This window comes from Stigmatopora nigra, chromosome 3 (genome assembly GCF_051989575.1).
Source record: "Stigmatopora nigra isolate UIUO_SnigA chromosome 3, RoL_Snig_1.1, whole genome shotgun sequence".
NCBI classification, from domain to species: Eukaryota; Metazoa; Chordata; class Actinopteri; order Syngnathiformes; family Syngnathidae; genus Stigmatopora; species Stigmatopora nigra.
Window position 1 is genome coordinate 7,225,008 of NC_135510.1, and position 12,415 is coordinate 7,237,422.

The 12,415-nt window shown below is 39.8% G+C and overlaps 2 protein-coding genes across 2 annotated transcripts; one reads left to right on the forward strand and one right to left on the reverse strand.

Moving 5' to 3' along the window:
* Positions 1-48: 48 nt before the first annotated feature.
* On the forward strand, positions 49-4,501 carry slc24a5 (solute carrier family 24 member 5). The gene is made up of 9 exons (XM_077712593.1): positions 49-359; positions 1,097-1,276; positions 1,389-1,472; positions 1,575-1,678; positions 1,764-1,864; positions 2,288-2,574; positions 2,658-2,864; positions 3,471-3,572; positions 3,894-4,501. The coding sequence occupies exons 1-9, from the start codon at positions 197-199 to the stop codon at positions 4,214-4,216; spliced, it is 1,551 nt and encodes a 516-aa protein (XP_077568719.1). The 5' UTR covers positions 49-196; the 3' UTR covers positions 4,217-4,501.
* Positions 4,502-4,873: 372 nt separating this feature from the next.
* Positions 4,874-11,264, reverse strand: myef2 (myelin expression factor 2). The gene is made up of 17 exons (XM_077712595.1): positions 11,055-11,264; positions 10,056-10,258; positions 9,340-9,392; positions 8,634-8,641; positions 8,443-8,536; positions 8,143-8,331; positions 7,765-7,918; positions 7,633-7,682; positions 7,496-7,556; positions 7,226-7,318; positions 7,013-7,057; positions 6,843-6,932; positions 6,639-6,734; positions 6,456-6,506; positions 5,673-5,842; positions 5,415-5,466; positions 4,874-5,266 (listed from the first exon to the last, which is right to left on the reverse strand). The coding sequence occupies exons 1-17, from the start codon at positions 11,159-11,161 to the stop codon at positions 5,103-5,105; spliced, it is 1,680 nt and encodes a 559-aa protein (XP_077568721.1). The 5' UTR covers positions 11,162-11,264; the 3' UTR covers positions 4,874-5,102.
* Positions 11,265-12,415: the final 1,151 nt, after the last annotated feature.

The following is a 12,415-nucleotide window of genomic DNA, read 5'->3' on the forward strand; positions in this document are numbered from 1 at the left end:
CTGGAATGACTCAACTCGTGATCCCCAACATTCTTAGTCAGCCAGCAGACCTTAAAAGATGCTTTCCCCCCTCCAATGCCCTTTTTCTTTTTTTTGCTCACTCCCTTCTCAGCTTGTACTGTAGTATGATCGTGCTTATGCAGCCTGCTTATAAGCCTATATGACTTCTTGGAATAATCTCCTTTTTTAAACTCAAATGGCCACAGACAAAGTTGTAGCTCTTCGGAGCAAGAAGAGAAAAGATTTTATACCCTACTTTTTGGGCTTTGTCCTATTCCTGTACTGCACCGTTCATCTTATATCCTTCACAGCCAATACATCTGAATTGCGCCAAACCATCAGGGTCCGCCGTGCATTGGGTAAGTTAAAGACCTTTATACATTGTAATAACTGTAACAAGATGGCAAAGTACAGATAGTTGAACAACTAAGTAAACTACAGAAAGATAAAAAAATATATATAAATGAACTCAGGTTTCTAAAATATTTGTACATAGTTATTTGGTGGTGTATTCATATCAGTGGCATTTTCTTCGATTCCTATGGCTTCGAGGAATAAGTCGATGCAATGTGTTTGAGCTATTAAACGCTTCATTATGAATGTTTTGGGTCATTTCGCGCCTTAAGTGAGAGTAATCGATTGCGGCTACAGCAACTGTGACTGTGTTTGCTTCACTGATGCCCTTGTCTTATTGGTGTGGAAGAGTGTGGAATTGGAATTTAAGAGTTCAAATACTGACTTAGTTTAGTATTTCTCAGCAAGTTTTAAATTTTGGCGCCTTAGCCACCAAGGGTTTTTATGAATTCCAAACCATAACGCTATTAATTGGCTGGCATAGGCTGCAAGCACCCACGCGACCCTGGTGAAGATCAGTGGTACGGAAAATTAATCAATGAAATCGATAGTGGGATGGACTGCATAGAAACATGTTGCTGCTCTCAGAATCTCTTTCCAATTCTATTAACATCAGGATAGGTTTAAAAAGTACAGGTTTTCCCAAGTAGTACTAGTTGTAAGAACTACACAAGTCATGGACAGTATTTTGTTTTTTGAGGACGGTACATAGTCTAAATATAAATTGGTCCAACTGTTGCAGAGAATGAGACCGAGTGCATCGCACCCCAATCATCCGAATTCCCTGACGGCTTCTTCAGCGTGCAGGAGAGAAAGGACGGCGGCCTGGTCATCTACTTCATGATCATTTTCTACATGCTCTTAGCTGTCGCTATAATTTGTGATGACTATTTCCTCCCATCCCTAGAAGTCATCAGCGAGCGTAAGTTGCTGCTCAATATTTCTCTCAAATTTCTTGATTCCTCTTATATACAAACAGTGTTCAAACACACCATTTCAGAAATGATTGCATGTTTATTCTATTGTGACCTCAGGTCTGGGACTGTCTCAAGATGTGGCTGGTGCTACCTTCATGGCCGCTGGGAGTTCAGCACCAGAGCTGGTGACAGCCTTTCTAGGTAAATAGACAATTTGAGTCCATTTTTTCTTCTACCCTATCCATGACTAAATCACATCCACTAACATGCTTTTCTTTTTGAACATCTTTCTTGGTTTTTCAGGAGTTTTTGTGACTAAAGGGGACATTGGGGTGAGCACAATAGTGGGTTCAGCTGTCTACAACCTCTTGGGCATCTGTGCTGCATGTGGACTTTTGGCCTCGATGGTACACATTTCCCAACACACCCACATAATGACCCACTTAACTACTACTGTCAATGTGTATACAATGTTATTGTTTCCTCTTCCAGGCAGGACGTCTTACCTGCTGGCCATTGTTTCGGGACTGCTTGGCGTATGGCATTAGTGTCGCTGCTGTTATTGCCATCATTTCCGATAACAAGGTGTACTGGTGAGTGAGCATGACAACAGAAGTAAATAATTGTAGCTGCTTGTAAAATACACACCTGTTGATGACAGAACAACTCGTGACAGAAAGAGCATATGCAAAACTGAAATTGCAGTTAACTTTTATGATGGTAATAACGTCATTCTCTGTTTAGTTTTATCATTATACAGAAAGATTTGGCATGGAAAAGTTTTATTTTGTCGATCGATATGCGGGTTAATAGTTACAGTTAGAGGTGATAAGATTTCAACAAAACAATGAAGAGGGTCTTGACCTCTGCTAGGCATTAAATATTTGATACCTGTTATGAAATGTAGGTCAATGTATTAACATTTTTAAAGATGAGTTCAGCCATCTTGCTGTCTATGAAAGAACCTTTCAGAACCTAAGCGTTGAAATTGATCAAGCTTTCATTTTATTTTGTAGGTACGACGCTGCTTGCCTCCTACTGGTTTATGGCGTCTACATCGTTGTCCTGTGCTTTGACCTTCGCATCAGTGAGTTTTTTCTGAGAAAGATAAGTCCTTGCTGCAACTGTTTGGGGAAAAGTACGGGAGAAAAAGGCGAGACAAGACCTCTAATGGGCCTTTGGAACGACGACACTAGCCTGCGAATCCATAGCCGCTCCAGGACTGACAGTGGGATCTTCCAGGATGGCTCGGAATATTCCCATCTTTCACTCAGTTTGCATGGCCTCAATGAAATTCCCGATGGTAAGAAGTGTTAATCACAACTGAGAGCAGAGAAGTAAAACATTTACAAGTCACTCCAACTCAAAAATCCAATGTGTTCACAGAACATAAAGGTGTTTTTGCTGTGCCTGAGAAAGACTGGAAAAGGATTCTGTGGGTTTTATCTCTCCCGATCATCGTCCTGCTATTCTTGACCATCCCTGACTGTAGGAAGCGCTTCTGGAAGCAGTGGTACATCATTACCTTCTTCATGTCTGCGGTCTGGATCTCGGGTTTCACGTACATTCTAGTGTGGATGGTCACAGTTGTTGGTAAGCGATGTTATCTTCTTTCACAGGCCTGTCGTTTGAATGAACACTTTGTAACAGAAATTTCAAATCACAATCAACGTCAGAGCAGAATCACATGTTGATCTGCTGCTTAATTCCGGAGATGCCGTAGTCTTGGTTTGATGGGACGTGAGCTACGGAGAGTGTGTGGCCCCAATGAAACATGTGCTGACTGTGCCAATGCAGGATTACAGTTCCTTCGCCTCAAGGAACAGTCATGTGAACACGGGGTGTACACACTGCACTCCCCTATGGGCACGGCTCCCAGAAAGGCTTTAGCTATAACTAGAGAACGGCCGGGGTTGGGTCAAACTTCATCATGTGATGGCGCTGAAGTATAATGAGATTATTATTCCGTTGTGTTCAAATTGGTTCTCATGGGAGGGGCGTTGTAAAAGAGTAGACATGAGATCAAGATGTATAACTCTCACCTGTTTTGTGTATTTGATTTATTCTGTTTAACATTAACTGAGAGAATAATGAAACTAGTCATTTTCTATGGAATTGTGGTCAGATTCACCAGATGTCTGATAAGAAATGTAGTCTATCTGAGATGTTATCTTTATTTCTCATTTTGTGTTCAATAAGGTGAGACACTCAACATCCCTGATACAGTGATGGGGCTCACTCTGCTTGCAGCTGGAACCAGTATACCGGATACTGTAGCCAGTGTGATGGTGGCCAGAGAAGGTAAAAAAAAGAGAGAGAGAAATAAGATTATTAAAAGAGGTTTGAGGACTGGTGCCACAATTGGTAGGATAGGACAAATTAACTAAATATCCTTTCGTGTTGCACTAAATGATGAACATGTCCACCCAACAATAGAAATAACATCAATTTTTTCCCAGGCTTCCATCTTTTTGCACTCTATTTTTGAGTGGAAAAATAGATCTCGGTGGTTCTTGAGTCTGCTGTTGTCACTTTTTGCAACACCAGTTTTGACAATATTCTCATTTTCACTCTGCTTTACGTTAACTACTAAATCCAACTGTTTGGCCTATGTTTTGCCAGGGAAAGCCGACATGGCCATGTCCAACATTGTGGGTTCGAACGTATTCGACATGCTGTGTCTGGGTTTGCCATGGTTCATCAAGACCGCATTTGTGGACACCAACAACCCAGTGGAGGTCAACAGCTCCGGGCTGGTGTTCATTTCTGCAACACTTCTCCTTTCCATCGTCTTTCTCTTTGTGGCCGTGCACCTGAACGGGTGGAAATTGGACTGGAAATTAGGAGTGGTTTCACTCTTTTGTTACATCCTATTTGCGACTCTGGCTATCCTATATGAGCTGGGGATTATTGGCAATAATCCTTTAAAACTGTGCAGCGACTGAAGAATTTAACCTTCGCACAACCAAAGCCATGTTTACCAAGACTCTTGAGAAAATATTCCAACTATGTTCCCTCTCACGGTCATGGAGTTGGTCTGTAACCCGTCATCTCAGGAAGATTACCAAAGATCACGCTGCTGGTGTGAACCTGCCAGGTTATCAGTGTGAAACCTTCTCTGGTGCATTGAGCTATGATGGCTTTGTGATAACCTCTGAAATGGGAAATATGTAGTAACCGGAGTGAGCTCTCCCCCTGGAGAGAAGGAATTAAAACTAGTGTTGACTGGCTATTTTCTTGTTTTTAAGGGCACCAAAAATTGAACACTGATAAAGTTTTACGAGTTAGCTCTTATGGCCTGTGATGAGGAAAGAACCATAAATCGTCAAGAAAACTTCCCACAACCTGTCACCTTTCTCAAAACAATTGAGTTCGAAGGTTCACGAGCACTTCTCTGATCTGTGAGGCAATTCCGGTCATTTAGTGGACAAACAAGTTCTCATCTAGGAATAAAAAAAAACGGTCCTACTTTTAAATGTTCCATTTGAAATGTCACCACATCAAAGAGGCCACTACAGGGCAGTGTTAGACAATAAAATGCAATGGAAAACACTTGTGGATCAGAAAATATAAATATATAGCATTAAAAAGACTAATTGGCATCAGGTTTAAAAATTATAATGTTTATTTTTTTTCCAAATAACTTGCCAGACAATAATTAAAAAAAAACGATTACAAAAAGGATAATAGAATCTATTCCGAATACATTAATAAAAAACAAGTGAAAACAATCATGGACGCAAAATTAAGGAGAGAAATGTTTTTAAAACAAAACAAGAGCGTACTGGCAGAAAAGATTTGAAATGTGGAAATGAGTTCTTGTTCAAACTTCTAAACATAACGATCAATACGCACATCCACCTCTCGGCCATTGATCTTTGTTCCATTCATCATCCGGCAGGCTTTCTCGGCACTTTCTTCAGAGTCGAATCTCACTGTTCCGCAGCCCTTTGACTTGCCGTTCTCCATCATGATCTCTGCAAACATCACCTTGCCTGTGGCCAACAGGAAGAAGTCATAGTTTTATCTTTCTTGTGTTTGCTAGACTATAAATGTGCCACTAAAATAATCTATAGTATGTCATGTGATTTATACATATTTTAACTAAGACAAGAGCCAAGTCAGTGAAAAAAAAAAGCATACCACAGTGACTGAAATTGTCTTTCAGCTTTTGCCACGAAAGATCATAGGAGAGCTGCAGAGGAGAAATAAACAGTACTTAGTTAGATAGTGTGCCACAAATATATTTTAACATAAGATTTTATGGTAAAGCACGTTGTTGCAAGTGTCAACATTTCTTGAGCCAAATTTTGATTCTGTCAGACTTTAGTGGGACAGATGAATTTCTGAAGCAGTTTCCACTACACCAAAAGTTCTCTCCGCAAACGTGTTTAAACTTACATTTCGTACAAAGATCTGCCGACCAGCTTTGGACCCGTAGCCTCTGTCCGACATGCCCATGGAACCCTGGCCGCCACCTCCAAAGCTGCGATTAAGGTCCATTCCTGACATTCCCATGCGGTCAAAGCCCGAGCCCATGCAATCCATAGCCATGTTTCCCATTCCACCACCTTGAGATAAAAAACCCACAAAGAGTAGATGAGAAAAGGCAATAACACCTGAGTGTCCTAAATGAAGACTCCAACAATGTTTCAAGGCCTGCGTGGATAAATCAATATAATCAATGACTGAAAATACATTTTTGGATAGAAATAAGCAAAAACCTAAATATGACTCTGATTTCACTCATGCTTTATGTTGAAGTAAATACACACACAAATCATACCGTTCAGTAAATCAGTCCAGTAAAACCATTTCAACGGGAAGCTGATGCTTTTATGACTGACAATAACTACATCTTCGAGTCAATAAAACATTGCGTCCACTACTTCAAAAACAAATAAAAGTAACTGCACAATATATAGCAGCCCCCTCTACTAAAGTATGCTTCAACATGTGAAATATTCACTTTATGAAACGCTTTGATCGGAAACCTTTTGTTCCAAGGGACAAAAAAAAAAAAAAACTTCCAAAACGGAAATACAGTTCCTGTATTTTTTTTTTTTTAAATTGAGTTGACAGATGTCAATGTAATTCTACATAGTTTTATGTAATAAATAGTTTGAGGTGCCTTTAAAACCCCCTGAGGTCCTGGATGAGATATGATAATTTGTGAAAATGTACCTAAGCCAATTCCCATGCCACCAAGGCCCATGCCACCACCAAAACTTCGACCTGATGGAGAGAATGCAATTTGTGGAATGATATGTGTTATGGACCAAAGCATATTGCACCCTATAACACCAGAGACAGTCCATGAATCGCAGTGGCCATCTTGCAAAATCCCAGAAGAAAAATTGAACTCACCCAGTCCTCCAAATGAATCGCCAAATCCCCGATTCATTAGCATGTCGCCGCTTCGGAAATCCCGATCCATTCCACCTATTCTTGATCGGTACATATCTTAAAAGACACATAAGCCAACCTTAATACAAGTTATGGCGGAACAGAAAAAAGTTTTTGAACTACACGGATCCTCGTTTCAAATCAGCGGCAGTCCAAAAAACCCACCGTTCATTCTACTCATCAGTTCTCTTGCTCCAAAATTCATAATGCTGGCCATGTTATCCATGTTTCCAAATCCACTGCTTACACCCATCCCTGCCAAAAAGACCATTAGATAATGTACAATTTGTGATTGCAGTAAAACACGACATTGTAAGAAAATACTAAACTTTTACCTCCACCAAGTCTGTTCATTCCACAATAGCCAGAAATATCCAGACCTGAAGACAAGAGAAAGTTATATTGTGCTAAATGATATAGGAACACTACTACTATATCAAATGGATTTCATGTTAACTGGGTGGGATCAAAGTGAATAATAAATGTTTGAAATTGTACAGACAGTTACGGATTTGTTTCCTACAATAATTACAAAATACCTACTGTACCTGTGGAGCCCATCCCTCCTCCACTGTTAAGATTGTTACTATTAATGGGCTGCCCTCCTGGTCCTAGTCCCATTCCAATACCAGACAGGCCTCCTGTGAACATAAAAAACCCCCCACAATATTTCAAAACTTTAATACTCTTTCTTACCACTATGTAACACTCAAAGTTTACGACCAATTGGAATATAATTAACAAAGAGATTTAAGTATTACACATTTTATGAGCAATTAATCCCTGGGATGACAAGAACATAACGGCAGTAGACTCACGTGGTAATTGAGGTGTTTTCTCCATTTGGCAATGATTATCAGGGAGAATGGATTTATCATCCTGTATAGACAAAATCAATGTATTAGGAACTCACCAATAATTGCTCAAGTCAGGTAACATTATCAACGAGTCATACCATTTTAACATACATCGGTCTGTCAAAGAGCATCTGTCCATTAAACATGGCTAAGTTCTAAGTCAAGGACAATTTTAAACATTTTTTTAACAAGTACATTAATTTAGGGTAACATAAATTGGTCAAGGATACATATAGCCTGCAAAGCCTCAAGTGGCTGTTCAAAAATCACAGTTCCCATCCCACGGCTCTTTCCATCCTTGTCCGCCTTTATATCGGCCCGTTTAACTACTCCGGCCATGCTGAACACTTCTTTCAGCTTCTTCCAGCTCACCGTGAAATCAAGCTGCATGAAACACAAAGACATGAATTAGGAGCCATGGACCAATACGACTGAGGTCAACGATCGCTGAGAGTACATGGGGGCGTTTACAGCAGTACTTTGGTGGGTTATTGATATCCTTCTGCCATAATGAATATCTTGTTTTGGATAGTACATCTATTGTCGTCAATGATAGCCAATTAACTAATATATTTCCTATATAACTAATACATTTGAGTTGTGCTTACGTTGATCACAAAAACAGTGCTGCCCAGTCGCCCAGATTGTAATGCTTGCTTCATTTCAGATGGAATATTGGGATTGTTGGCGATGGAGGGAGGGATATTTATTCCACCGGGTCCCATGTCCCGCAATCGGCCGTTTTGCTGGCTTTCCATGCGTTGTAACACACGTCGAGCATATTCCCCCTCAGAGTCCTTGAATGAGAAGCAAATATAGTTAGGTTTATGTGGACGGAAAAATTGCAATTCTTCCATTTACGATATGCACGTAGTAGTCTTTCTTGACAAATGGTGTCGAGTCTGTACCTCCCTAATGTTAAGAAGCCTTCCATTCAGGTCATAATGATTCATAGTTTCTACTGCCTTGGTCACAAATTCTTCATCAGTGAAGTCCACCACACTGTTTAGTGGACACAGAAAGACCATTGTAATTCTAGGAAAGACAAAATGACTTCATAAAAGAACAAAAAATCAAGTAATATGGAGATTTTTCTTACCCACAGCCCTAACCAAGGTATATTGGAGAAGGGCAGGTTGTGTTTTGTACAAAAAAAAAGCACAAAAGAATAACAATTAATATGCATTCTTTTTAAAAGGCCAAGGCACTCTAAGTTGTCATTCATCCATTTTCATCTTTGAATCTGAAGTAAATATTATCTACATCTATTGCAAACAAGTCATTTACTATTTTTATTCCAAGCAGATATTTGTTTAAATGTATTAGATTCTTTATGGCGAGACACATCTATCCATCATATATTGACACAGTGAAAAGTACCAACAAAAAATAAATATATCATAATATCACGAGATTTGTTTTATTCGATTAAGGAGACATTTGGTGACGTAAGGATCAATCAGTAAACAAAACAAACAATCCAAGTGTCCCTTTAAAAATGGCCAAAACAAACTTAAAATTGACACCATTTGAAGAGACAACAACAACAAAAGCAAAAAATAAGAAGAATAATAATGCCCACTTGGAGGAGTTCATAAAGCTACTTTCCAAAAATGCAACAGGACATCTCCCTTTCAAGTAAATGTCAATCATTAAAACAACTATCAGGACTCTAGAAGCAACCTAGAGTATCTCCAGTTCTAGTAAGACCCAAAGGATCAAAACCTTCAAGAGCACTTGATTAAGGAGAGCCTGCTGAGGGCATTTAAAACCTCGTGCAGCAGCAAGTTGGCTACATCACTTACCCTTGACTTTCCTTCCGCATCCTTAAAGAGCTCCACGTATGTAACCTCACCGACTACATGAGACATACACAGGAAAAAAATACCAAAAAAGAACACAAAGGAATGTAAATCACCAAGTCATCAATATGCTGTCACCCTTGGCAATGCCGCTACAGCTGGAGATGTCCCGCTTAATGATAAAACAGGCCAACATCCAATCAGGTAACACCAAGCCCTTGTGGGCAGTTGCACCGACACAAATGGCTACATTCGACCTGGGAAATTCAAAAGGCTTCAATAATATTGATCAGATTCTATTCAGAGCAATGTTAAATTTAAGCCGTCTTTCAGGCCTTCCAAAAAAGCCATTCAGGAAAAGTGAAAGTCGTAGTCAAGGTTCACTCTGCAACAGATGCAACAATGTCATACAGTCATATTCAACTACACGTTGGACATTATAGCTACATTCAAAACAAGTGATAACATGTCATATCCACCTTTTCATCACACAACTCTACATTAACACAATCCAAAAAAAAAGAATGTTAAAAGGCCATAGCACTGAATGGTGCTTTCCTACTATATGAACGCTATAAATCGAGGGAAAGGTTGTAACTATGTGACAACAACTTGAAACATAATGATCTACCTGTTAACATAAAATGTAGAGTACAGTAGTTTAATGCTGAGGAGTAAGGAGAGGTTAAAGGCACAAATCCCTTCATGGATAAACTTACCTTTATCACGCATGAGATCTTTAATTGCCTGCCATTTCATGTCATATGGAATGTTGCTGATGTACACCCGGTTCCTTTTAAAACTCTTCTTTTCGCCACCTTGTTTCTCTTTGTAAGGATGATAGCGGCCTTCTTTTCTGCTTCCGGAGGACTTCTCTTTACCTTCGTATTTCTCTTTTGGGCATGTTGAGTCCTCAGCGTCTCTATAATGACATTATAGGAGGGAGATTTTCCATATTTAGGTGTCCCAGAATACCTTGAAAAGCCCTGAACTAAAGGGAATATTTAGGTCGCACAGAGAGGCGGGGAAAGTACTTCTAGCAAGTACTCGATCCAGGAATTGAAGTTGCATAAAAAAGCAAAAAAACAAATGAGGAAAAAAGGGGGCGTGGTTGACAGTTTACAGTAGATACATTTAAGTGAAGCGGTTAAAGTGATTTTGTTACTGTTATGTTTGTTCTCTGAGTGCAGAAGCCTTTGGTGGTTTGAAAAAACATGAACACTAGCTTTGATTCTCATCCTGCGAATGCAAGTAATGCATGCGATAAATACATGCGATAAAAGCATAAAAACAGCCGTCAGAACCACAAGTATTTGTAGATCTTAAGATCATCACATTTGAGCAAAAACATGTATACACTTCTGTGCTGTCTGTTTACTTGGACTTGAGTGGCAGGTCAGTTAATGTCAAGTGATTCTTTAAAATTAATAAATAAGGACCACTGGCGTGTGCTACATTTGAACATTCCCCGTTACCTCATCACATGGCTATGACCAGTAAACAATGGATCCCACAAAGAAAATGTAACGCAAGAAATCATTTAAACAGGCATTCCTTAATCTTTCCAAACGCCTGATTGAATGCTAGAAACATCCCCTACGTTACAGTTACACTACATCTCTATGAAGAATCCCTCATTGCGACTCCATTTTAGCTTTAGCGTGAATAGGTTCATACATTCGGCCGAGAACAAATTACTACAACGATCTTTCACTTACGTTTTGACGCCATTAGGTGTCTCGGGGTCGCTATGGTCCGATGTGACTGATGTACAGAGCTCCTCCGCTTTAGGATCTTCACCAAGGCCAGGGATGATGTCTTCCATGATCCCGTTGCTGTTCCTTGCACGACGCAAACTGCCTTGACGCACTTTCAAATGTGTTCAGCCAAACCTGCTCGAGTCTCGCGAGACTTAGTTTAGGACTTTCGCGAAATGCGAGGAATCCAGTCAGGCGTTTTGGAGTTAGTTGGTCAATTCTTGAATAGGAAGAACAAATAAGGATGCTTGGAAAGGTTAAAGATAGATGCAATCAAATGCATTAAAAAATAAGGAACATGAATTGTGCAGCCACAGGCTATTAGAAACACATATAGATTTTTTTCACACACATCAAATGCTTGCAAGTGCCAGTGTCTTTGAAGCACCTAATGAAAGAATTAGGAATTTCATTTCACTCATTTTCTGAACCGCTTTATCCTAACAAGGGTCACGGAGGGTGCTGTAGCCTATCCCAGCTGACTTCGGGCCAGAGGCGGGGCACACCCTGAATTGGTGACCAGCCAATCGCAGGGCACAAGGAGACAAACAACCATTCACGCTCACAATTATATTTAGGACCTATTTAGAGTGTCCAACCAGCCTACCATGCATGTCTTTGGCATATGGGAGGAAACCAGAATACTCGGAGAAAACCCACGCAGGCCCACAGGCCCAAAGAGAATATGCAAACTCCACACAGGTGGCTGAAGAAAATCTATGCCTCTTAAAACTTTCTGCATACAAAAGCATACAACCTCAATATGAACTCATTCACCACCAGCACAGGTCACAGAGTATGCATTGTGATATTTAGAATAAAGGAAAATGTTATAGTAACTACCCATTGATGATAAAAGATTTACACTCCTTTTTGACTGCCAGCCCTCACAGTTAAAATGGATTGGAATTCTGTTGCCCTTACTAGCAGCCAAAGACTTAACGAGGATACATATTATAACTGATTTAATCTGATTTGTATTAAATGATGGCCATGCATGGTAATGTAGCTTCATTATTTAATTAATTAATAATTCCTGCTATCAATTCTGTTGGCATTGCCGCTTCTCCTTTTGAACTTTTGAGTCCAGATTATGCCACTGTAAAAGCAGGTGTGTTATGAAATCCATTAGCATTAAAGATATAGGGGGGCCTGACCCGAGATAGAAGACTAATAATCGTTAACCTTGTGTCCGATAGACACAGAATAGTCTTTATGCAACAGTTTTTAATTTAAGTCACACACGCAAAAGTGCCTAATATATAAAGTAGAACAAAATCCAGATTAGATACTGCTAAATGTGCTGTACTGAGTAATAAGTA